Source organism: Enoplosus armatus, chromosome 1 (assembly GCF_043641665.1).
Source record: "Enoplosus armatus isolate fEnoArm2 chromosome 1, fEnoArm2.hap1, whole genome shotgun sequence".
In the NCBI taxonomy this organism is placed as follows: Eukaryota; Metazoa; Chordata; class Actinopteri; order Centrarchiformes; family Enoplosidae; genus Enoplosus; species Enoplosus armatus.
This window is the reverse complement of record NC_092180.1, coordinates 6,066,421-6,092,487: the sequence shown is the minus strand read 5'-3', so window position 1 is coordinate 6,092,487 and position 26,067 is coordinate 6,066,421. Positions and strand designations below refer to the sequence as shown.

Genomic DNA, 26,067 nt, shown 5'->3' with positions numbered 1-26,067 from the left:
TAGATCTTCAGTGAGACCAACTAACTAATTCATTCAAGAAACTTTTACACACTGCTGCCAACCACACACACCCACAAAACTTACCTTTGGCCTGAAAAGCTCCATGACAGCAATCTTTCCATACATGCCCACTTCTTTGACGGGCCTCAGCCCCTCTGCTGTGACCACATAGATCTCCAACCGTGTGTTTTTGGCTATGAGCAGATTGAGGTCTTCCGCAGAGGTGAAGTGACCTGTTGACACACCAACATTTAGAATATGTAAATTACACTGTATTTTAGGTGAAAGTAGCAGAGGAAAATATGAGAAAAGGTGGGGGGGGGGGTGCACTGCATCAAAACTCACGGTTTTCTTGACCAAATATATTTATTGAGTGTGGCAATATTTGGGGCATGAATATTGGGGCTTCTATAAGATATTTAGACAGAGCAGTAACTAACAATTATTTTCACTATAAATTATTGCATTAGTTATGAATTCAATTGACTCAATTCTAATAAATGTCAACTACCAGTGACATATCAAAATAACATTATAAAATAAAATAATATTCTATTTATTATAATATTGTATAATATAATAAACGTTAAATAGATAACAGCAAATATATTTTGTTGATAAACAAAACAATCTTTACCAAGCAGGCTCATTTTACTTAGCTATAACAATCAGATATGTTCAGAAATTTGTATCACAGTTATTACTGAAACAACTACTTGATTAATCATTTAGTTGGTCAACAGAATAATTGCACTGATGAATCAATTAATCATTAATTAAGTCATTTATTGAGTGAAAACCCTAAACTCAAATTCAATAGTCAGTGCTTTTTGACTCAAACAAAAAAACAAATTCAAGACATAACTTTGGGCTATGATGGCACTTATTATTTCTTCAACATTTTACTGAGTAGCTAATAAGTAAATTAAAGAAATTATTTAAAACATTCAATTTTGAAAATAAGTTGCACATTTAATATCTGCACACTGTCCCTCTCTAAACATTTCAGATTTATCTACATCACTACACTTCCCTGTTGTGAACTTCAAGGAAGGCAGGCAGAGGAGCTTTTTCACACTCAGATATGGGAATAGATAGAAAGAATGCAACTCTTTATGATCATATTCTTTCATTTTAATATTGTTAAAAGGGGAAAGGAAGGTAGACACATGTCACATGTACATGTCAAACCGTAAACGTAATGTTACATAGAAGTAAAATGTGTTAATGGGGCAATACTTAGCATCACATAATTCATGGGCTATGAGAGGATTCAATAATACCACCTAAGTCTTGGTTTCAATATCTTTAGGTATCCTGTGTTTTGTGGCTTTCTCGTCAGGTTTACAAAGGGAAGAGAAAACACAGATTGTCAGCTGCTTGCATGTTACACGCAGTTTGCAATAGCTGTGGGGGGATATGATAATGTTTCTCAGCAATCGCATTTTGATCTGGGGTAACCAAACTAAGCACGACAACAGCTAACGTTAGATCCAAAAGAAGAACCAACGAAAGGTTCACCGGATCGTATGTGCGTTAGAACAGACATGACATGAACACATAAGAGACGTGTGTGCCATGACTTGCTTACATATAAGTATGCTTAGTCCAGCAAGTAAACATTTGACTTAACAAAACAAAAGCTAGCGGCTACTACAGGCCCGTCTGGAGCACTTTACTTGCAGCGCGGGAGCTCAGCTAGCACGCAGGTGGCAAACGCACAACTGTAAAAAACAACAAACAACGGATATTTACCTGTGATACAGGCGTTGACTGCCGTAGGTTTCTGGGCTGTAACCACGTAGTTGTACGACATTTTTGACAACAACAAAAGACAAACACCAGAGTAGTGTTTTAATCTCACAAAAGTGACAAAATCATTGATAATAAAACTCCCGGAAGTAGTTAGCTGAGCCGTTTAGGCATAGGGCATAGCGAAGTAACGCCAACTGAAGAGCGGTGACTCTGAGTTGGAGCGCCCCCTGGTGACTCGGATGTCGCGTGTTACTATTTTCAGAAACTTTACATTTACTCCACTGCATTTAGCTTTAGTCACTAGTTACTTTGCATACTCAGATTATTAATATATAAAATATAATTCACAAATTAATTATGAGGCATTATTATAGATTAAGCTATTCAGCAGTATATAAAGTTGTTAAAATTACCCCCACCTTTACCAGCTGCAACATTAATGTGATGCTTACTCATTAGTGCATCAATAATTGTAATCCAATTATATAATTATATATATAATAATATATAATTATTGATTACTTCTACTTTTGGAACTTTATGTATATTTTGATGCTAATACTTCTGTACTTTTGCTTATGTAAAATGTTGAATGCAGGACTTTTACTTGTGACAGAGAATTTGTACTTACTTGTACGTACTTAAGCATTACATCTGAGCACCTCTGCCACTGCAGGGAAGAGATATGAGTAAAAGTATCTTTTCCTGTCTGAACAGTAGAATTGACACATATTAAACAACTTAGTATTATTAGGGAAATTACTGTTCAGTTGGACCACATCACTCATGGTAAGAAGCTAAGTCAATACCTTGAAACACTAATCCCTATTCAGGAACATAACAGCCTACGATGCACTGCTGCACCATCAGCAAAGTTTCCTTTGAGTGCAGTGACCCCTGCTGCCCCACTAGCACTATTACAGAGCTCAGAAATTAGAATCAGAATCAGAAATACTTTATTGATCCCCGGGGGGAAATTGTACAGTACCGCTCAATATCTAATTTCCCTTCACAGTTGCAGGAGAAATGCTGCCATGCATTTAGTGAACAGTGAAATCAGTTAGACAGACTTCTATTTCTTACTTTGTTCCAACATTAAAAGCCAAATTATAGGAATATTTTCCAACTGTAGTGAAAAGCAAAGAAAAGTATGTTGGCATAACGCATAACGTTTCAAATGGCCTTCAAATCAATCAACAGTAAGACCATGCCATGGTAATATTCGTCAAACAACAATAAAAGCAGAAATAATGTATCATGTTACTTTGTTTGTTGTTACTCTGTTTTATTCCTGGGAGTCTGATGCTATTATTGTTATTGTTTGTTTTATCACTTATTTTTTTAATGGTGGCCTGAGAAGCCTCTTGTAGCCTCTTGTATATTGTTTTAGAGTTATTGCTAGTCTGTCTGTCCAACACCCGATATTTCAGATGCTGCTAGACCCACCACCAAGTGTAGCACGGTTGCCATGGAAACGGGACTCCGTGTATCCACGGCTCAAAACGGTAGCTAACGTTAGTCTATCATTTGTCTACACAATGGAGACACCTGAAAACACTACAGGAACAAACCTGACAATACAAATAACTGTCACCCGTGGAAATAACCTGGTAAGCTCATTCAACGTCAGTTAACGGTAGTGTAACAAAAGTGATCAACTTTATTCACATGCTAACTGGCTAGCTAGTTAACAGACATACCTTGAATGACGTAACCAACGACCAAAGCAAAATAAGTTCATTTTACCTTTTAGTTAAAGACAGCAAAAAAAAAAAAACAGACACAAAGTCTGGGAAAGGCATGTTAAGACTGAACGTTAAATTATTTTTCACTCAAACTAACGTCTCTGTTTAGGTTGGGTAGCAAACATTGTTGACAAACAATTTCAATTAACAGTTAGCTTACCTTTATCTTGTGGTTCAGTTCATGAGTTATTAGCTAATTATAAGGTGAGACTGACTGTCATTGTTAAAATGGTTAAATCTGATGTAACAGCTACCCAGCCTAGGTAACTTAATTTGAAATGAATGCCTCCTTATAATGTAATGTTAGGTTGTTAATGACCTAAATCACACTGACAATGTGTTAACTGGCATGAATTGGTGCAGAAATGTAGGCTTTGATTGGTTTAACTTTGTGTTGTGTGTCTTTATGTTTGCATTTATGTGAGATGGATAATTAGTAGGCGGCTTATATATTGGTTTGTTGCTTATTAATGTGTCTCAATAAGCCCATGAGGGATGGGTCATGTAAATGATGAAACACAAAAATAAATTATGAATGAATTCAATTATTCCTTATTTCATTTCACAAAGACAGACAGAGTTGTGTCAGCTAAGAAAGTTAAGAAATTAATTTGAAAATGTTTCACTCAGTCGTTGTTTGTACAAGTCGTAGTATTCGTAATAAAACATTCATCAGCAGGGGGGAACTCCAAACTCCAAAATGATTCATTCAGTCATTCAAGATTTTAGTTATGTAAAGCCCCAGTCTCAAAATTGCAATTTGAACAATATTAAGATAATCTAGCATTACCATCAGCTCTGATCCTTAATCTGTGTCTTTGCCAAATGAGAAAACTCTGAATAGCGTGTGTGTTTGCCCAGTTCACCTTATTATATATTTTCAAATCTGTATTTTCTAATTGAGCTGCAGACAGTTTTCAGGTTTTAACTTCACACTGCCAATTTCACTGTTCAGATACATCAAAACAGACGACTGATCAAAGAGCCTTCCCTGCCCAGCTATAGGTCCCAGGAGGGTTTGCCAGCATACCAATGGCTGAGACTCATGAGATATGCTTTTGCTTTATTGTGTCGTTAGTTATAAACATTGGATTAGGACTCAGTACTGGAAATGAAATGACTGGAATCGGTATCAGGGGCAAATAAAACCCCCAACAACTTTGGAAGACTAGCTGAGGCTGAGAGGGCATGTCTGACAGTATCCACCTAATGTTACATATTCTGTTTCTTGTCTTTTCAGCAAGGGAAAAAGTCAGACAGCTTCCAGAGTTTTCTGCAGGTTGAAGTGGATGGAATGGTTCTGGGAGAGTCGGACAAGAAGCAGGTCGACCCTGTGGAGCAGTGTGTTGACTACAACTTCACCTGCAGCCTCCACTGCCCCAGTGACACTCAGGCTCTCAGTAACATCGCCCATAAACCTATCATAAGTAAGTTTAGTTTGAAAGTGTTGTTCTGTCTCCTGACATCTGACGTAACTGACAGTTGAGCTAACCAGTGTCTGACACTAAGGTTTCTAAACATTTTAGTTTCACTCTGTCTCTTCCTTCAACTTTTGTCAATTTTTGTTGTTGCTCACTGCAAATTGGCTGCCAGTATCTCCTTGATAGCCACACTTAGCTTAGCTGGTCATGTCCACATGATACACCAACAGGGAATGGCACACATCCTAAAATTATGGAAGGATACTTTCAACACGGACAGCAGGGGAGCATGGCAGATGGGAAGATTTTCAAGACTGCTATGCTTGCTTGCTAATGCTCTAGAATTAAGGCTGATATATTTTTGTTTTAATATAAAAAAAAGTCTCATGTTGCTGGCCTGCAACCTGTTCCAGCCAGTTTGTAAGTTCAAATGTGGGCTAGTTATGATGTCTTTACTAAGCTTAGTCTCACCACACAAAGTAGTGCTTACACTGAGTTTAGTTACTTAATATTTATACCAACTGTAGATGTAACACTTACACAGCTCACTGATAACTGACACAACAAGCCAGCTATAAAAAAAATCCCAATATGTGGCCTTATTGTAAGTTAATGTTACACTGGCTATTAATATATTGTTGCTGTTACATTTCAGAAGAACTGGCTTAACTGCAAAAAATAGCCTTCAACCTTTAAAATCACCAGATTTCACTTTTGCTGCAGTTTTGCAGTCAGTTGATGGCAAAATTGGTAGGTTTGTCAACCATTCAAGACTTATTCTGTGCAGATATCCTGCCTTTACACAGCAGGTCCAGTCCCCATGAATCACTGCCAAAATTTAATATAGTGTCAAGTTTACTGCAGTTTAAACTGAAACCATTATCACTAATTATTGTAATAACACTGGTGGTAATTTGCTCACTGGTGAATGAAAACAGAGGAAGGCCTGGAGATCGTATCCTGTCTGTGCAGTCCTCAGTTTTCACAGCACTGTTTAATGTGAATGGTTTTGTTGTGGTCAGTGACGGTGACAGAGGTCCTGTCTGAGGAGAAGAAAGTTGAGGCGAAGGCAGCTGTGCTGGGCCAAGCTGTGGTCGACCTGCTGCCGCTGCTACAAGGTATACCAGTTAGAAACAAATATATGTTTTTATTTTGTAGTAAAACAAAACTGGTGTATCTTTCCAAATGTTGCTCTATGTGGAGGTCCAAATAGCAGAAACTTACTTCAGAGAACTTTTCTTACAGGGCAGGACTCACTGTTGGGATAATTTTCTCTTCTGTCTTCAGGTCGGTGCAGCTTCTCGTCCACAGTCCCACTGAATCCAGTGACCAGCTCCTCAGCCAAAGAGCCCTCCCAGGACATGGTCAGTTAGTTAATGACTCTACAATAATATCACTCAGTTATTGTTAGGGGCAGGGTCAAAGCTACTTTAATGAACAGAGAGGTCACATCCTCTGTATTTTTGTAGTTTACACAAGTGCATAAGTGCAATTTACAGTTTATATCTGAAAGGTACACATACGCGTTACTTTGCATTTCCATCTATGTGTTGACAAAAGATCATTGTACGTGCTTGACTTACTCACTAATGAGACATGCTGGTACTTGATTTTTGATGGCTTTCATACCGCTCTTTTTTCATTCCACTTGTCAAATGAATAGTTATCTGTTCTGAATTGAAATACAATAAACATTGTTTGTCATGGAGAGCGGCCAGATGCTCACATGGTACATATTCCTAAATACAATAATTTTTCAATATTCTTTCAATAAAGTTACCTCAATAGGGGCCCAACAGCAAATGTTGGCCTGTCTGTTGGCCCCCTAACAGGTTGATCTGGCCATGCCTGCAATGAACTGACATTCTTCTCTTTTCCCACTGTAAAGGAATTTAAAAATATTTTGCAGCTATCTGAGGGGTAACATATGGTTTAGTTTAATGTTGGGCAATATGACAATATTAATTAATATCACTGGTATTAAATGTAATGGATTAGCCAGAAACAGACTTTTTTTTATCTATAAATGTTTTCGCTATTAAGTTTCCAGGACATTTACCATTTTTTTTACATATACTGTGATATAAGATTTTATCGATATTGCCCACCCCTGGTAAAGTTCATCCAGAGAGCTAGTGGATGAGACCTTAAATAGAAGATAGTTTATTCCAGATTCCTCTTTCATTGAATGTTTTACGATCACAGAGCAGCCGGAATGTGGAGAGAGCAGTTAGGGCCAGACAGAAGTGGTTGGCCAGCCAGGTCCTTTTAAAGTGGCAGACGAAGGTAATCCCATCTGAAATGGAGCCAGAGCAGTGCTTCACTCAGGCATTCACAATGTCTCATTACTGAAGCACCTTGACTTTGAGGTATCTTACTGTCACTGTAGGTATGGCATTCGTGATACAGGTGGTACAGATTAACTGAATCAGATGACATAGAGGAGGAGTCCAAAGCAGTAAGAGAAAAATATATAATGCAAAAAATATTTTGTTATTGAGTTGTCTAATCTTTTTAATCGAGAATAATAGACGATTTTTTGTTTTTTTGTAATCAAACTCCGTTTTTGTCTTTTTTTCTAATGTCAGTTGCATCTCATCACAGCTTTCGTTAACAAAATGAAAATGATGTTGTGCTGCACAAGATGAGAATCAATACATTCAAACTTAATTTCTTGTGTACAAGAAAATTTACTGTGCTAAATAGGCCAATTTAGAAACAAAATACTTTTGTTATTTTTAAAACAGTATTGCACTTGAGCATTTGATTTTCCTGAGGGCTTCTGGGTCTCAACAAGGCTATGGTGAACTGAAAATGTTAGTCATAGTCAGTCTTATATGACCCTTATATTCATCTTTTCATGCTGCTGATAAAAATTTGTTGCGCTCATAGTTTTTAGGCCAAAAAATAAAATGACTTAATATTTTCCCACCAATGTTTGGAAAAGCACTTAGAACCTCAGGAAGGAAACCCCTGGCACATTTTACAGCCTTAAATTTAACAATGGCATTTGCAGAGTATAATTAAACAGTTTATAAATGAAACGTGAATGTGCCTCATGATGTGACCCCCTTTAGGAGTCGACCCTGGATGTGTGTGTCAGTGTGTCGGGTCCAGTGCTGTCTGAGGCTGAACTCTCAGCCTCCAACCTGCTGAAGGTAACCATGGAGACAGCCTACTCCGTCCCTGAGTCATGGATACTGCAGTCTGGCCCTGCCACATACACTGCTGCCCTGGAGGTCCCACTTTCTGCAGAGGCGAGTGTTACACTGTGCTTTTCAACAGTTTGAGGATTCAGAAACATTTAAAAACACAAGAAGTTATGACATGTAAAATAGAAAAGAAATATTTTGATTCTGCACTATTTTTAGGTCAGCAATCAAATTTAAGCAAATTTGTGGCTTTGACCAACTTAACTCCTACAAAAGGTCAGATTTCTTTGAGTTGTATCCCTTCCATCGAAACATGCGTTCAGATGACACTCAGGTGGATTTGATCTACTCATTGGAGGCTCATTCAAGAAACTCAGCTTGCAGCCAGTGTTCACCTGTTATAAATGTGGTTGTGCCTCAAGTTTCCAGCAGATCAGTGCTTTCTAAGTAGAATTGTGATAGTGGGAAACATGACATCCAAACTAAGTGAAAGTGTCAGAAGTCAAATTGTTATTCTAAGCAGAGCTTTCTCAGCGTCAAATCATGGCTAGACTAAAGGTTTCTAAGAGGGCGGTGCATGGAACTCTAAATCACTTTGAAGAAACAGGATCAGTTGTATCCAAAAGTGACCACACCATTAAAAGATCGATACATCAAGCTTAGTTCCTTGAGAGATAGAAAAGCAACTTAGATAGATACAGATACATAATCTGCTAAATAAAGAACACCAGACTCCAATCAGCAAAAGTACTGTCAAAAGAAGGCTGTCTTGTAGTGGTCTCAGGATGAGTAGCAGTTTCTAAACCACTTCTCAGAAGGGGAAACAATGCCAAACACTTGGGGTGGGCTAAGAAATACCAGCATTTTACTGTGGATGACTGTAAAAAGTCCTATTTACTGATGAATCCAAGTTTGAGATTAATGGCAGCAACAGAAGGGTGTCTGTAAAGAGACAAACATGATACTGCAGTGTATCAAACCAACAGTGGAACATGGTGGTGGGAATATTTAAGTCTGGGGGTGTTTTGCGTACTCTGGAGTTGGACACCTGCACCAAATTGACTACACCCTGACCAAGGAGAAGTACCACTCAAGTGTGTGTACCACAACTACAACTTGTGGAGTCCATGCTAGCTCGACTTCATATCTGAATCTTTTCAGGGTGAAGGATTTTAACTCTGTGGCTGTACTATTCCTCTGACTTCCAGAAAGAACAGGTGCTGGTGTTCTGTGAAGGGCAGCTGAAGGCAGGGGGGCAGAGAGAGGAAAAGGGCCGACAGAGGAAGAGGCCACATCAGGCCCTTCTGGTCCCGGGGAACCACTTCCTGCCTGGTGCCTTTTTCCAGGCAGAGCCCATCGAAGAGGAGGACGGCGAGCTGACTGCCTCAGAGGTAACTGCAAATGTGGCCTGCACCTGCTGCCAATTGTATTAGCTAGAATGCCATGTTGCATTGATAGATTTTATGGTATGGCACAGTACTGTCACCAACAGACAATATATGGAATTATATGAAAGTAAGGGATGCCATATAAATGCCTTTCATTTGATACACATGACCAGACTTTAAGGTAAGTTTCTTTTACCAACACATTAAGCAATTTGACTCACAGTCTTAGCTATTGACTAATGATATGAGACGTTAAAGTACCTTAAAAACATTAACAATCAAAAAATCTAATTTCTCTAAGAAGCATATCTAATACTGTAGAAGACTGAAACATATAAAAACATTTACTCAGCATGGGGACAGGCTCAATTAAAAGGTCTAAATGTTCCTACAGGACCAGGAGTTTCGCAATGAGGCAGAGACCACAAAGAATAGGGTGAGCTGGGACACAGAGATGTGCTGCTTCCTGGATGCTGGAGGAACTAGCAGGTCAGCTACACACACACACACAACTCACTCCTTCGGGGTATGTCTAGACTTTTAGGAATTTCTACAAAATAACCACATTTCAGGGTTATAACAGAGTGTACATCAATGGATCTTTTTACTGGTTTTACCTCAGGGCCATGCAATGAACCTGGGATTCTGTAATCTGTGTAACTCTGAAGTTAACAGGTTTAATGCTTAGAATAGAAGTCAAAGTCAGGTCACTACAGCAACAAATAATGGCTTGGGAAATATAAATGAGTAAAAGAAAAAAGAGAAAATAAACATATAAGAAGAACATCAGAATGCATGTGAGTGAATTGCAGCATTGGATGTAGAAATAACACTAGTAGAAAATACAGAAAGAGAGATACAGATACAGAAAAACGAAAATATGTGTATCAAAGTTGACTAATTTCAGGTTGCGGCAGAGGATCACTGAGAGCAGACTGTGGCCGGTGGAGATAATGAGGTCGGCGGCTTCTCTGGCAAAGGCAGCAGAAACCAAGCCGGTGAGATGGCTTAGTTATCGAAGGATGGGTTCCGAAATATTTTCAAGTCTCCTCTCTGTACTGTATTGACCCTGTGTTAGCTCTCTACCTTGAACCAAATGGAAGAAATGGGGGACAACATCCACAATGGTTTCAGGCAAAATTGCATTCAATTTAACCAAAGCCAATGTGATGCTTTAGTGGAGTCTCTAGTGGATAGTTTGAATTTTGATAACACTTAACATTGAAAATTTGAAGATCAATGACAGACCAACAAATTCATCCAGTCACATAGTGTGTGTGTGTGTGTCTGTGTAGCTAGCTGAGGAGAACCCAGAGATCCCCTTCCATGGTGTGGCGTTCGTGGACATGGGGCGGCTGCTGTATCCTGGAGTCAGCCGGATTCGTGGTGCATACAGCATTCAGCCCTTCTCCGCAGAGTTGCTGAACAAGGTCACACAAATTCACGTATACAACTAATTAGCTTTAAATTTTATTCATTTATTTATAGGTTTTGATCGAGGCTGCATTTAGTGAATCAAGCATTGTATAATGTCTACCAGGACTGACCTATACACAGAGGAATTCCATCTGCTTTTTAAAAGAACACTTTGGAAATACGCTTGTTGGCTCTCTTAACCAGAGTTAAGAAGAGAATGATCAATATCAGCTTCATCTCTGTATGTCCAGTGCAGAGATAGGTCACGTAGTGAGATTTACACTTTCATCTTTACATGTCAGCCTCTCTTTGTTCACCTAATTGGTGATACTGGTCCCATGGTATGTGTGTACTGTTAAGCCTCTATTAAAGTGAGTTTTTACTGAAAGGCCAAACGGAGTGCCAGTGTATTAAAGGAGCAGGCCAAGGCTGCAGCCAACCTGGTCAAAGTCCGTGCTGGCTCAGCTGTAGGCTCTTACAAGGCTAAGACAGGGAAGAACTTGGACGGAAGCAACAAGGGAGCCAAGGATTCCAAGGAGCCAGCCAAAAAGGTCAGCAAGGTCCTGATGGTCAGAAGAGATTCATTTTACATGAAAGTTTAATTAACAGAATTTCCAGGGGCTTGGAAACTCCTATAAGACATATACTGTAAAACAAGTCCTTAAAAGTTTTTGAAAGCTTTCCAAACCAGAGGGTTGGACCCCAATGTAGCTTGTTTTCATCATGTCAGCATTCTGGCCATCAGAGCAGGATGGCTGCACCCGACAGCGCAGCCGGCAGCCTGACCGAAACTGAGCCGCACGTCAACACAGAGGGAAATGTAAGCTTCCACCAAACAGCAATACAACTCTGCACTGCAATAGTGCTGTCACAAACGCAGCAGGCATCATTTACAGTTTTAACAAGTACAGTGAGAGCAACAGCAATATAAGCTTAAACCCCTTCTGTACATCCCTAATACTGTAATATTCTATAAACCTATATCCAGTTTACATGCATGTTGTTATGCAGTATTTCAGCATATTGATACCTTGTTCCTGTTAATGACAGATGTATGTGGAGGCCAGAACTTATATTATCATTGAGATAGCCCTGGAGAAACCGCTGGTGCCCAAAACATCTGCAGAGGAGCTGGCCAGAAGGTAATGTGTTACATAAATCCTCTGAGTGTCTTTCTTGATTGTGGTGCTGAGCTATCAGAAAATGTTCACTTCTGAAGTCAACTAGTTACTAAAATGAATTAATTTAAAGGCACCAATTCCAATAGTTACAGATTTACACCCAAATGCACTCTTGTTTATTACATGTGGTCATTGCCTCTTGTGTGTGACCGACTGTGGAACACGAATGAGTGAGAATGTGCTGAGACGGGTCTCTTTTTCCTGCAGGGTGAAGGTGTTGATCCCACCCAGACCTCCACTTCCAGCGGGTCCTAGCAGAGCAGAAAGAGTAAAACACAGACGCAGTTATATATACATACACAGATACACACACACACCAAATGAACCACACACAAGTGGAGACTTGCTTACTTGCTGATTCTCTCCATGGGTGTATACTCCTGCAGGCAGTGCTGGACTTCCATAGGCAGGTAGGCAATGTGGTGACCCATGTTTCGGACCAGTATGAGGAATTGTTTGGCGCAAGACGCAAGCCGTCAGAAGACTGCAGCCGGGAGCAAATGAAGATTCAGCTAATGGGAACACTCAATGTCTCTGCGAGATACTTCACCTTCAAGGAACAGATGAAGGTCAGAACAACCGCACACATCCCTGGTGGATGCATAAAACTTGCAGGAACCCTGAAACTAGTTTTTAGAGCATTTTTTTTCCTGGGGGTGGTGGCTCATCTGTCACTATTTGACCACAGAAGTATGTGTGTGTGTGTGTGTGTGTGTGTGTGTTTCTGGTATGTAGCATGCAGTGGTGAAGATTGTACGTGACAAGATGCAGCGGACAGATCCATTGACTGACCCGCAGGAGCTTAAGGCCTTTGTCAGCAAGCTGTATGTCTACCTGGTGGATGAGATGCACATAGCTCTCAACAAAGTAATTCACACACACACACACACACATATATACATACATATATATATATATCTATGTACTGTATGTTTATGTTCATTTTTATCCTCTTTTCTTCACCAGATTTATTCAGATGAAGTGGATGATGACTCCCCGGATGAGATCCAGTTGAGTTCTTCTCAGCTCAGACATTTTGCCAGAGAGGCTCAGCTTACTGGGGATTATCAGCAGGCTGTTCAGTACTACCAAGAGGTACAATAACATGCTCGCCTGTCCTAATACTTCTGCTCTTCACTCAAAATAAATGAGGAAAATAACTTGCTGAGAAGCTTTTTTTCATCATAGCTATACTCATGAAAGAGATTCATATAAATATAATAGAGCAGGGTTGACAGCCAATCCTAGACATCCATTTATTCATTCAAATGCATGCCTACGACTGATTTATTGATTTGTTGTCTCAAATACACCTTAATGTACACACTGGCTTCTGTTTGTCTATTATCCTTGGAGCATATCAGTGTTTTTTGGTGCGTCAGGTGGCCACAAGTCATGTTGCAGCAGTGGTTAATGATAATCTCCACGCAGATAATGACTCTGTCTGGTAAAATAACTTTGTAAATAAATGTGTTTTTCCTGCAGCTGGTGGTGAGGCACCCCAGTGAGCCCTCCCACAAGTTTGAGTTGGGAAGCCTCTACATGCTGACTGGAGACTACATGAAGGCTAAAGAGTGTTTTCATGACGCAGTGTCCATCCAGCAGGCACACCAACCCAGGTTAGAAATGCTCCAGTTACACCAAAAACAAAAAATATCTACAGAATATCAACCTTTACTTAAAGCGAATCATTGGTTTAAGAGAAAAGAAACAAGGGATTCCTGCTTTATATGGCTGCATGATTATGTCTGAGAGGAGAGCCGCAAGCTCAACACTGAAATCCTGAGTGTATATACTGTATATTATGATTATTTATCCATCATCGAGAATAAGATTGTTGTCAGGTGACTAATTGTATAACACCACAAACATAGTTCCAGTTCTCCAGTTCTCTTCTCTTCTAAACAGTGCTGAGTAACATAACGTAACAAACAACATTAACGGATAAACACTCAAAGTCATTAACTTTCCTTCCTGTCATGGTGTTCTTCACCTCCATCTCATCACTTACTGTCTATAACTACAGACGACAAATCACTTGTCATTTTGTACATTTGAAGCTGTATGATTCTATAATCTATATCCATATCCCTTTGCATCACAACCAATACATCAGCCCACCATAACTTTTCACTGGAAGGTGACTCAGTGGTTATGTTTAAACATGCAGCCAAATAATCTCTGACCTGTGTGTCTGTATCCTCTTGCTTCTCCAGCCTGATGATGTGTGGGGTCTTGGCAGTGATGTCTGAGCATTACGAGGATGCCCAGACCTTTCTGGAGCGAGCAACGAGCATAGACCCGCTCAGTGTGGTGGCCTGGACACTGCTTGGTGAGATGAAAGTCTGTTTTCCTACTCACTGCTGTTTAACCTGTGAACCTGCTGCCGGCACAGAACAGATACTGTACAGACTGCTACTACTCTTTTGTCAAATATAAGCCAGTCAGTGTCCACTCCCATATTCTGTGAGACTACAGCTACACAAGACACTTTGAACGATATGGTCCACATGTTGTTTTTATTAGTTGAAGTGTTTGATCCATTTTTTCTTTTGTTCTTAATTTAAAGACACTGCCTTTGGTAGGTGGGTACATCTGTCTTTAAAAGCTGGACATTTTTGAATTAATTAGTCTATTTTCAGTACAGAGTTTTAGTCTTAAAAATGCTGTTTCAGAGGCTTTAAAGCTAAAAGAGGAACACCTAAAGAAAGTCAGAAATACTTTGTTGGTCCCTGGGGGTAAATTATACTCGCCCAACGTGGGGCTCGAACCCACGACCCTGAGATTAAGAGTCTCATGCTCTACCGACTGAGCTAGCCGGGCACAAAAATATGAAAATTTGTGAATATCAAAGATAAAAGAAATGATCAATTATCAACATCTAACAACTTTGATTGAATAATATTCATATCAGCCCTCACAAACTCTGACTCTAAATGACCCTGAGCAGTAAAGCAGGAGAGATGTATGCTGGGAATTGTATAGTCTCATTTCACGTCTCTGCGTCTGCTGTCCAGGTTTGCTCCATGAGAGCCAGAACAAATCCATTATGGCCGAGCGGGCTTTTCTGGAGGCCAGAAGGCAGCTGAAGGCAAAAGAGGCAAAAAGGCAAACACAGCGGGAGCAGGAGAAGAAAGACAGGGAGAAAAACAAGGAGGAGAAAAGTGAGAAGGAGAAAGTCCAGCAGGAGGAAGAGCAGATGGCCACACCTGCATGTCAGTCTGCCACTGTCGAGCAAGGTGAGATGCCGTGGGAGTAAAAGCAGCCAGAGAAGAAGAGCATACTGTCTCTTCATCTGAACATAATGAAGTGTTAGTTTTGTCTCGTCACATGGGGGTCAACCAGGCAGCAGGCATAAATGCAATTCTTGAAGAGAAACGCAGAAATGCTAGAGGGACACTGAGGTCTGTTTACATTCACATGCAAAACATTTTTCTTAATTGACATTTGCTATACAATCTCAAATAAGGAAATTGTATATTTTCAGTTAGAAATGGATTGTAGTTTTTGTTTCATTCCTATTCTGCACTTACTTAACTCTATCAGGACAGAAAATCTAAAATGTAGATAAAAAATGATACAACATAGTCTCAATCTATACACAGTTTAGATTTAGTTTTAGTTTTGCTCCCTGATAATGTTACGGTCATTTTCTCCTAGACCCAGAGTGTGGAGACCAGGACTCAGAGGTGCAAGGAGAGCCTGTGAGCTCCAGATCAGCTCCAGCTAAACTCTCTTCCACCATTTACACAGAGACAGTTCAGTTCCTGCTGCAGAACATTGCCCTGCAGGTAAAAACACACATAGTGGGCGATGGCCAAGCTGACCAGCCAGCTAGATTTCTACTGGTCAAATATGAATATATATAATATATATTTTATTTATATTGGCATGCTAAAATGTACAATGGCTACGTTGAATGTCTAAATCTAAAAACTGAAATTGTCAGCAGTAAAGTTTCAACAGAATTTAATTTAAAAAAATGTCCATGTTGTGGTTGCTAACAGTTATCCGCACTCACTGTTTTCCTGTTGTCAGATGGCAGAGCTCGCTCTGGCCCAGGAGCTGCTGTGGTCAGGTGGTGGTCGTTCTGTTTCCTATCTTCTTCATCTGGCCCAGTTGCAGCTGCTCAGAGCTGACTACTGCAGTGCCGCTGCCAGCCTCAAGGAGGCACTGTTTCACAGCAACCAGGTACTCACACTGATTACTGGCAACACTTGAGTAAGGACCAGGTGGAAAATGTGACATGAATGGTTCACTGCTTCTGTACTGCTCTGTTAGTCTGAGCTGTTTAAATCCACAGTCTGTAATTAATCACATGTTTAAAATGCAGAAAGATTCACATTTATTTGTGGATGTGCATATATAACTGACTGACCAGATGGCATGACTTTGAATATATTATGTAGTTACTGAAATTATAAAGTTAGTCAGCATTGGCATCATCAAATGGAGAGGCGCAAACTGACATTTCTCATTAGCAGAGTGTGGAGAGTGTTACGGTTCATAGTTTCTGCAATAATATTATAATGACTAGTCTGTACAGATAACTCTGTACATTTTTATTGCCTTTAAGTACTTTATCAATACGTATGCCTCAGTTGCTGTGAATACTACCAAAGCCATGAATTAGCGTGGCATATAGCATATTTAGAACAAAATATGATGCTATAGTTGTTAAATTCATTCAAAGAGGTCCCAAATTCAACTGTGAATTGATTTAAATTTCTGAAGTTCTACAAAGTTCTACGACTGAAGTTCTATTGAGTTGAGTAGACGTCCTATCTATCCTATTAGAGAAACTTTTAGTTTTTAGCTTTTCAAACAAATGCTGAGCCTTTAAGTTTAACTCCAGTCAGAAGAAGGGTTGAATAAGATGTGTTGAAACCATTAGCCCTTCTGAAATGCCTATTGTTGAAGTCAGAAATGTACGCTTCATTGGTAGTGGTGGTATGTTCATGAAGGAAAGACTTTTTGAATCATTTTCTTCTGAAGTGGATGTAGGGAATCAGTTTATTTCAATGAACAATCTTTTTAGTTTGTTAATATTAATGTGATGTGACCACAGCAGTGGCAAAGTGAGCACCAATAATCCTGATTAAACCAGCATCTCGCCTGAACCCGTCCACCCTGTGAGCAGGATGCCGATGTGTGGGCTCTGAATGGTCACTGTCACTACTTGTGGGGGGCGTTCAGTGATGCCCAGGAGAGCTATGAGCGGAGCCTGCACTTCCTGCAGCAACCATCAGACTCTCACCTTGTCCTCCTCCGCCTGGGATCCATCTACCTCCAACAGGGAAAGGTCAGATATTGAGACAAGCTTCACTGCTGTCTGATCAGTCAGACAGTTTACTCATGTGCACTGTATCTGCTGATGAGTCAAATGAAAAACATCTTGTATGAAGCCACTAACTACAGTGTAATTAAATCAGTTATTTTTGTGTTTTTTTGTGTCAGTTTGAGCAAGCCAAAGTTGTCTACGTGCAGGCTTGTGAGCAGTCTCCGTCCTGCCTGACCTGGCTGGGCCTGGGCACCGCCTGTTACCGGGTAAAACTCCACCTCTAGAACAATGATGGAAACGATGGCAAATCCAGTTTAATTCTGGTTTTGCTCCAAAGCAGTCTGATTTACAGGTTGCATTTTGTGACATTAAGTACTGTCCTAATTCTACTGTGAACAAAGCCCCCGGTACTCTTGGCTGTACTGTATAGTTAACCGACGAGTTGCATGTAAACAAGACCGCTGTGGAGTTGTTGGGAGCCATATTTTTTCAGTTATTTTGGAAGGAAGTGAGCCTTGGTTGTGTTTGTGTGTCTGTCTGTTTAGCTGGGGGAGTTGTGTGTAGCTGAGGAAGCATTGACTGAGGCCAACCATTTGAACAACCAGAATGCAGAGGTGTGGGCTTACCTGTCTCTGACCTGCCTCAGGGTGAGTGATGATGATGCTCTGAAAACACACAAGCCGCTCTGAAGTCTGTATTTCAAGACAGGATATGACACAATTTATAAAGAATTCAAAAAAAACGTAGCCTTTCTTTACCCAAACAGGGGGGGCACAGCTTATGTATCCTTTACTCCTTAATATCCTTTGCTCACAGATCATGTGACCCTGTCATATTCTTCAGTGAGACTCGATCACTTAATTTTAAGGAGGAAAAACAAGTTCAGCTTAACCCTCAGAACAGACAAAGGACACACCTTTGTGATGTCCCTTCAGGAATGCAGATCCTGAATTGGGAGACAGTTAAACACAGTTTCAGTCTTTCACTGTCTGCACCTGGATATTTTGAGACAGGCACATGAACTAACCATGTAACCAACCTTATGTTTTCAGTCTGGAAGACAAGAGGAAGCAGAGCAGTTTTATAAATATGCAACAAGGGTGAGTTAGTCTGGTGTTCTTATCAGTCATGGTGAAGTAGGACTGGAACCAGATATGGATTTATTGTTAATTATTGATAATGCTGCAAAATCTATGAATAAATAAACTTACAACAAGTTTATTTGTTTCTATATTACACATACAAAACAACAAAAACAAAGCTTTTTGATTTCTCCTTGAGTCAGTAAAATATAGGAATTTTGTCCTGCAGCAGTTGATCATTTTTTAACTGAAGAGAAAATGGTTTCATACAGATTTCCTACTTTCTTTTGTTTTGTTGTAACACAAACAAATCTAGGCCTCTGTATTTATCATTAATTTTGTCAGAATTTATTCAATTGACTAAATATGTCCCTGTCGTTCAAGACCTACAGTATATGAAAGTAATATCTCTGTTGTCATTTCACATAAAGAAAGTCCCATCTTACGAAAACCTTTTCTCTTTTCTTGGTATACAGTTCAACCTGCAGAAGGAGTCACTCATCAAAGAGTTCAGTGAGCTCAACGATCAGCTTTGCATCAGTCATCTGGTGTCATGCTTTGGAACAAGCGCTGAAGCAGGAATTTAAATCATATGACCAGGTACATTTCATACATACACACACGTAGTGTCTAAATTACCAACATTTGAAAAGATGTTTTTATTGTATTTTAAGCATGTACATGTATGAACACACCAGCTCAGCTGCACATGATGGGTCAGATTTTACAATCAGTAACTGGCCAAGTCAAAACAAAGTTAAACTGTTCTGATATTGACATTACAAACAAACTCAAATGTATATAAAACAACTGCAATATAGTCTTTTTAAAAAATGTACAGCATTAACAAAAGAAAAGAAAAAGGGCATTTGGTGACTGGTATCAACAGAATATTTAAAAAAATCATTATCTTACTTTTATGTAATTTTTTTCCATCTGAACAGCAAAACAAGCCTGATGAGACGTTCTGGCCGTGTTGTTCTAAAACACCTCACCAGATTTTGGCACAATCCTTCCTGCATTTTAAGGAAATGTTATGTGGAAAATATTTTTTTGGCCACAATTCTTGTCAAATCAAATTACAATACAAATCAGATTTGTAATGCAGATGTTGCAAGAAATGCATTTTAAATTTGGAAGTTAGTGTTCCCAAAATGAAATTGGTATTGAGAAATGCATTTCAAATAAATATCCTGTACCTTTAAAGTACACTCTATTGAAGTGGCAATGTTTTCCTATTTTTGGATTTTTCGAAAGCACACTTTATTGTAACGTATTTCCTTCCCACGTGGGCATTTTCTTTATTGTGCCATTTTTACACTCGTTCTGGCCTCTGTGGCATCATGTGCTCTGTTGCAGTGAGGTCACTGTCTGACCCGAGCAAAGACTTCCCGCAGCCACGGTGAATCCTCGTAGAGGCGAGGGTCACCCAGATACTCTGAGGTCCTCTTGTACAAGTAGTAGTACAACACAGAAGCTGTGAACAAGAAAATATGTGAGGGCGTTTTAATATACAAAAACACCAAAGCATACAGAAAATACACTTGTTTCCACTTTTTCAATGGATTTCAAAGTGCTCTGAGTGAGACTGTCACTGTCCCGTAGGCAGACATATCTGCCTTCGAAATGGTTTTCTGTGCTGGACTCTTCTTGATCTTAAAAAATAAACCCACCAGTCCCATAACCAGTCAAGTTTTCAACTAATGGAGGACAGTGCTTTCGATAAACAACACATCCAAAACAGCTAATGAAAAACCAAATGAAGTTTATGATTTCTGTTGAATCTCTAATAAGCCAGTTCAGTTGTGCTGTTGTGAAATTGAGAATTTCAATTTTAAGAGACGATGCTAATGTTTTGTCTTTTTAACTCAATTATTACAAATCACAAATTGCTTATATTACAGCAAAGTCTTGACTCATGCTCATGAAAATCAACTTGCAAACACTTGAGACTTGTTGGAGTTAGGTAATCAAAAACAGAGACAGAGAAATAGGAAATCCCCACCAGCATTTACAACTACTGTATGTGTGAGATCATGAAAGTACAACTCAGCCCAGCAGAGTTTACAGTGTCTTAAGGTAGGTTCATAATGATGATGCAGCACTGAGTGACCCACTGGGTGGGTCTTATGGAGCAGACAAAACAGAGAGACAAAAAAAAGCATGACTACAGTACGTTCTCATACTTAATAACGGATCGCCTGCAGAGAACAACAACAACGAGACAATAAATCCTTTTATCTACTTATGAGCTTATACATGTATGAAAATCACACCCACATGGCCATGTGAGATCACTGTCTGGAGCCTCTTGGTAGAGAGGAGGGACTCACTTAAAAAAACCTCTGAAAACACTATAAGCTTTCTTTCAGTGACCGTCAGAGCATAAAAACTAGAGTAATAATCACACTAAAAATGCCATTTCGTTCTATTTGAATCGTTGACAAAATTAGAGATGTGCACAGCAGTACAGCTCCGTGCACAAGGTTGTGATTCATTAAGGTGACAACCCATGGGTAAGAGATAAAGGGAAAACTAAAGAGGTCAGGGGAATAATGGCACAGTGTACTTCAAATAAGAATTGGTGTTGGTACTGGAATGCAGCATTCGCTTTCTTCACACACTTCAAATTCTCCATGTATTGTCTCCTACTTCTTATATTCAGCTGAGAGAAAACTCAAAAGCTCTGCTGTGTTCTGATAAGTTATTTGTCACTTATCATTCTTTTGTAACTCCTGTAAACTGAGCAGGCCTCAAATCATAAATATGATTTATATCAATAGGAACAGCTTGATTGCTTCTCTTGTTTCATTTCGGATTGTTTGTGAATACAGTTACAGATTTTTGACATCCTTAGCAAAGCTATAGAGACAGTAGTAATTTAATATGTAGGCTTATGTTTGGATAAGATAAAAACATTCAAAATAAATGCACTTGGTTGGTATTAAAATCAGTGTACGAACATGTCATCTTACCTGCTCTTTGGAACACAAACAGCACCTGAAGGCCGTCTGTCCAAATAAATCTGTTGGTATTGAGCCAACGCAGATTCTGGAAAGATAATACAGAAAACATTAATGTCACGTCATTTTGAAGTCACAGCTTTTAATAAAAAGATACAAAGGAGACAAAAGACTATGTATTCTAATTTACTCACTAGAATTACACTGATGGGAAAAACATAGATTTTTCTCAAAACAAATATTTCACAGATTGCACATTTTCCTAGTCTCATATTTTTATTCTATTAGTCACATTTTAACCTCATTTTATGGGATTTGTAGGATTTTGCCTCCTCATGAAGTCTATTCATCTATCATTTTAGCACTTTTATAAATGTAACAAAAATACATGAAATAAAAAAAACGTGATATATATATATATATATATATATATATATATATATATATATATATATATATATATATATATATGCCCATGCACACATAGCACGTACCATAAGCCAGGAATGCAGTATGATACTGAAGGTCAAATAGAGAGCAGAGAGCATTAGCAGAGCTCTAAATCGCTCCAGCAATATGGCGACCAGGCCGACCTGGAACACGAATGTGTTAAACAGCATCAACAGTATGATGATCAGATTGAACAGGATGGAGATATCCTGGATACTGTTGAAGAAAACATGCAGGAAGAGAGAAGTAAATGTGTGACCAGCATAAACAAAAGGAACAGGAACAGAAATATTACTGTCTTTGTACAGTGCTGTTTCATTTCATTCCAGCATCTCCAATGACTCAGTACTGACAACTAAAGCGTACTATTTTTAGCTCTGAATTGTTTTCCCCTCGAGCCAAAGATAATGCTTGGCTGTTGAAACAGTGAGGAACTCTTACTTACATGAAAAGTACCAGCTGGACTGCCGGCTCAGCCCTCAGCAGCTCGCTGAAGGAGTTGACGAACAGGTCGAAGGAGAGCAGGCTGAGCTGAATCAGTAACACCAGAGAGTAGTTGCTGGTTTGAAGCGTCTCCGGCCCGAAGGCTGGGCGCCCGGGCGGACTGTGGTTCCACGATGGATCCAAGGCTGCACTGCACTCGCACACACTCTACATAGAAACATCAATCCGCACACAACAGTCCTGACTGTTTGGGGGTCTTGGTGAGGCGTTCAAATGGCTCCACTCTGGTTGCCCAAATGGAGGTGAAGTGTGATTGATACGACATTAGGGCTCCATTTTCTGTTGTTAAGATTAGTCCTGTTTACTTTGGAAAAACTGAAGTCCTTTCTAAATGGGAAACAGAGTCGGGTATCGGGATGAGCTGCCTGAAAATCACAGATGCCAACATGTCACAACTGTTGATTTTTACAGCTTCGACATAAACAGATGTGGTCACACAGTACAGTCTATGGTGTGGTAAAAGCCTCCAGAATTGGCAAGCTAAAAAAAGTTTAAAAAAAAAGTAAAAGTAAATCCAGCAGAGACTCTGTGGAAGGAGACAAGAGACACATTAGTATTCTGCCTGAACACATCACACTGAAAAAGCAGACTTCTGCAGAGAGTTTGGTATGTTCCTACCAAATGTAACCAGACACATTAAACAAATTGTCAAATACAGTGAATCCATTTAACTGCCGAGTGTTGATTCTTCTCTAAGAGGGTTGGTCCTCATTTACTATCAGTAAACCTTTTTGACTTTATCAATACATACAAGCTTTAAAAAAAATCAAATATTTGGTCACCTGCCGAAGGATTCAGAGGAACTGGATGTCTAAATAAACCTTCACCTGGTGAATTACACTTTTGAATGTTTGAAAGGGAGGGACCTCGTGCTTCTAGACGCAACTCGTGCAACAGCGACTGAAGCATGAGTAACCTGGACTTCCTTAGAGGTTTTCTGGAGTTAAACATGGACTGGCATGTTGATGACTGAATATATTTCACACAGTGTCAATACAAGCAGAGTATACATACTGTCAAGGAGAGGCTGTGCTTGCCAGATGATTAGAACTGGTCTGCTTGATCATTTTATCTATTGATCACATCTGTCCATGCAGATAGTTTGGTTTTATTTGTTCACATTTTGAGATATCCATCGGCCATTAGTTTTTGTTGGAACTACTTTCAACTAAAAGAAATAGTCCCTCTGAAAACCGTTAACAGTGTTTTCTGTGAATAATCCAGAGTGACTGAGAGACCCTTATTCTGGAAAGAGAAGCCCTTTAAGCACAACAAAACTTTACCTTAAATAAAATCAAAATTCAAACCTCCAAAACAAGCCCCAACACTGATTAAGATTAAATTAAATTACCACTAACTCCACACCAGGACATTTAAACATTAAATTACAGTTTACCGTTAAATAGAAAAGCAACTTTCTCAAAAGAGAAACATGGAAAAAGACAAACAGATCCTGAGGTATTCCTTCAGGTTACTTCTCATCCATCACTTTAAAACAGATTCTTTTTTCACTCACTTGTTGCAGACTGAGAAAACAGGTCCTTACTACTGTTGTGCCACTGTGAATGTTAGTTAAGTAGCTACTGTAAATCTTTACCTTGGCTTCTCTGGCCTCTTGTGAGCCAGGATCACTATCCAACAGGCACCTTCACACTGACACCAGGTGGATCCTCTTATGACCCCGTATTTATAGCTTGGCACGGCCGTGGCAGGTGTGAGGAAGATTAGGACTACTTCTAAACAGTGGAGCGTCAACCAGAAGACTGCTTATTCTTGAAAGCTGTCCCACTGAGATTGTGGGTTAGGAGCCCTTCTGGCTCCTGGGCAAAAAACTGGATAACCAGTGTACATAAACAAAGAGAAAGTAATAACAGACACAAGTCTTAAAGGTGATATGTGCTATGGATACACATCAGAGACTAAGAATAGTCAATTTCTGCTCTCTCTTTTTACAAAATGTCATCAAAAATCAGTTTGTCAGATGTTTAGTTTCCCTTTGACAAGAATATAGTGGTGTATTTTTAGAAGTTCTCCCAACGTGTACTTCTTAGTACTGCACCATTTAATCTTCTTAGGAAACTCCCTGACAGCTTGTTGCTTTACACAGAAATTATATATCATCCCTTTTACTATTTCACAATATCAACTACTATTGTCAAACTGCTGCCAAAACACAAAAATGTGTGTACCTGTAAATGAAGGTCGATGTCAAAGGCTGAAGTAGCACGTATCTGTCCAAATGATGCATGTGGCCGCAAACAACACAGAGTGCAGCACAGATTGACAGCTTGTGTCTGTCCTCGTAACAGGTTTTATCCCCCCCACCTCTCTAATAGACAGGCACAAGATTTTTGTCCTGACATGCTGGGAATTGTGGTTTGTTTACATACGCCTTAATGACAGCATGCACTAGCTATGAATGAATGTAGTATTAGAAAATAATGTTGTGTACGCTCCTTATTTGAATGATGCAATGGTAGAGATTGCATCCTTTGATGCTCAAGATTAAAAGGTAGTTTGGACTTCCTCCTGGGACCTTTTCTGGACCTACATAAAGATAGATGAAGTGCCTGCTTAGATTTCAAAGCCAAAAAATTCCTTTGACTGTGTTTTCTTTTCATTTTATTGTGGGCTGAATTTCTCACTTCTCTATGTGCTACTTATTTTATTTATTTAACTTATCTTTTATTTATTTATGTGTTGTAATAGTGTCTACTCTTGTAACAATGAAATGTTCCCAATCTTTCTTGAACAATAAAATAAAATAAAAACTTAAATGCCAAAAATAATGTTGTAAAATACATTTTCTTTGGGTACTTTGTTCAATAAATGTTTTTTTTTTTTTTTATTACGATGCACAACAGGTTAAAGCTGCAGCTATGTATGAGCAAATGATGACAGGTTATAAGTGGATGCTGTCTGAGCTTTTTCAGTCACATTTCCAATCAAGATTACGGCAATGCTTCTCGGAAGGATATCTGGAGTCAAGCCAGATAAGAACCACTGCCATCTAGTGGTGAATGTGCATTACTACAGAGAGAGAGAGAGAGAGAGAGAGAGAGAGAGGACAATGCTGCACCATTCACCTGTGCAGGAAAGTGGGCCTAACTTTTTAAAAGTGCATTTACTCACATACTGACTGTGCCCTGCAGCCATGGACCACCAGGAGTGTCTGATGCTGAAGAAAAGAGCAAAAAGAGATGCTGCACATTATTCTCCACTACACTTGCTTTGCAGAATATTGTTAAACTTTGAGTTAGCTGAAAGAAAGAGATGGTTAACCTGCAGTAGCACAAGTTAACCAACACATACTTCAACAAAACCTCTATAGGAAGAAGCAGAGAAATGTTTTACTTTACAGAGCTGTTCTTTACAAACTGTTCCCTAGAATTAGCCTAATAATCCTACAGAATTAACACGTTGTTTCATTTCATCAATTATTTAACTTCAACTGTTAACTTTATTTTGTATGACTTCTATTAGTGATTATTTAATTACTTTTTTATTACTGCCGTTTAACTTCAACTGTTGAGATGAGATTTTGACTGTGATTCAGAGGTCTGGAACCAGGAAGAATTGGACTTTTGATGTTTAGATATCATTTCTAATAACATCATACTTCATTAGATCAGTATGGAGTAGAGTTATTTAGCAGCAAAAGCATCACACCTCAACACAGATTATCACTCCAGGAATGAAATCCTACATTCAAAAACCTTCATGATCAAT

The 26,067-nt window shown here is 39.2% G+C and overlaps 3 protein-coding genes and 1 non-coding gene across 4 annotated transcripts in view; 1 reads left to right on the top strand and 3 right to left on the bottom strand.

Moving 5' to 3' along the window:
• ddb1 (damage-specific DNA binding protein 1) overlaps positions 1-1,896 on the bottom strand; it is a 39,600-nt gene extending 37,704 nt beyond the window's left edge. The window contains exons 1-2 of the mRNA XM_070917757.1: positions 1,756-1,896; positions 85-233 (exon numbers count right to left, since the gene is read on the bottom strand). Of these exons, the coding sequence (XP_070773858.1) occupies positions 85-233; positions 1,756-1,816 (210 nt within the window). The 5' untranslated portion in view covers positions 1,817-1,896. The remainder of the gene's footprint in view (positions 1-84; positions 234-1,755) is intronic.
• Positions 1,897-3,293: 1,397 nt separating this feature from the next.
• On the top strand, positions 3,294-19,008 carry cfap70 (cilia and flagella associated protein 70). The gene is made up of 27 exons (XM_070906090.1): positions 3,294-3,365; positions 4,741-4,927; positions 5,944-6,039; positions 6,209-6,285; positions 7,127-7,207; positions 7,999-8,178; positions 9,282-9,464; positions 9,856-9,950; positions 10,369-10,459; positions 10,757-10,891; positions 11,267-11,428; positions 11,608-11,697; positions 11,928-12,019; positions 12,266-12,326; positions 12,445-12,627; positions 12,794-12,925; positions 13,025-13,153; positions 13,544-13,677; positions 14,275-14,390; positions 15,076-15,297; positions 15,719-15,849; positions 16,097-16,249; positions 17,199-17,360; positions 17,516-17,605; positions 17,885-17,986; positions 18,392-18,439; positions 18,898-19,008. Exons 1-27 carry the CDS (start codon positions 3,294-3,296, stop codon positions 19,006-19,008), a joined length of 3,315 nt encoding a protein of 1,104 aa, XP_070762191.1.
• Positions 14,809-14,881, bottom strand: trnak-cuu (transfer RNA lysine (anticodon CUU)). Its single transcript has one exon. It is a non-coding gene; the product is annotated as a tRNA-Lys (tRNA).
• A 777-nt stretch (positions 19,009-19,785) lies between the features above and the next one.
• Positions 19,786-22,004, bottom strand: LOC139285508 (transmembrane protein 138-like). The gene is made up of 3 exons (XM_070906078.1): positions 21,879-22,004; positions 21,397-21,472; positions 19,786-19,898 (listed from the first exon to the last, which is right to left on the bottom strand). The coding sequence occupies exons 1-3, from the start codon at positions 22,002-22,004 to the stop codon at positions 19,786-19,788; spliced, it is 315 nt and encodes a 104-aa protein (XP_070762179.1).
• Between the last annotated feature and the right edge of the window lie 4,063 nt (positions 22,005-26,067).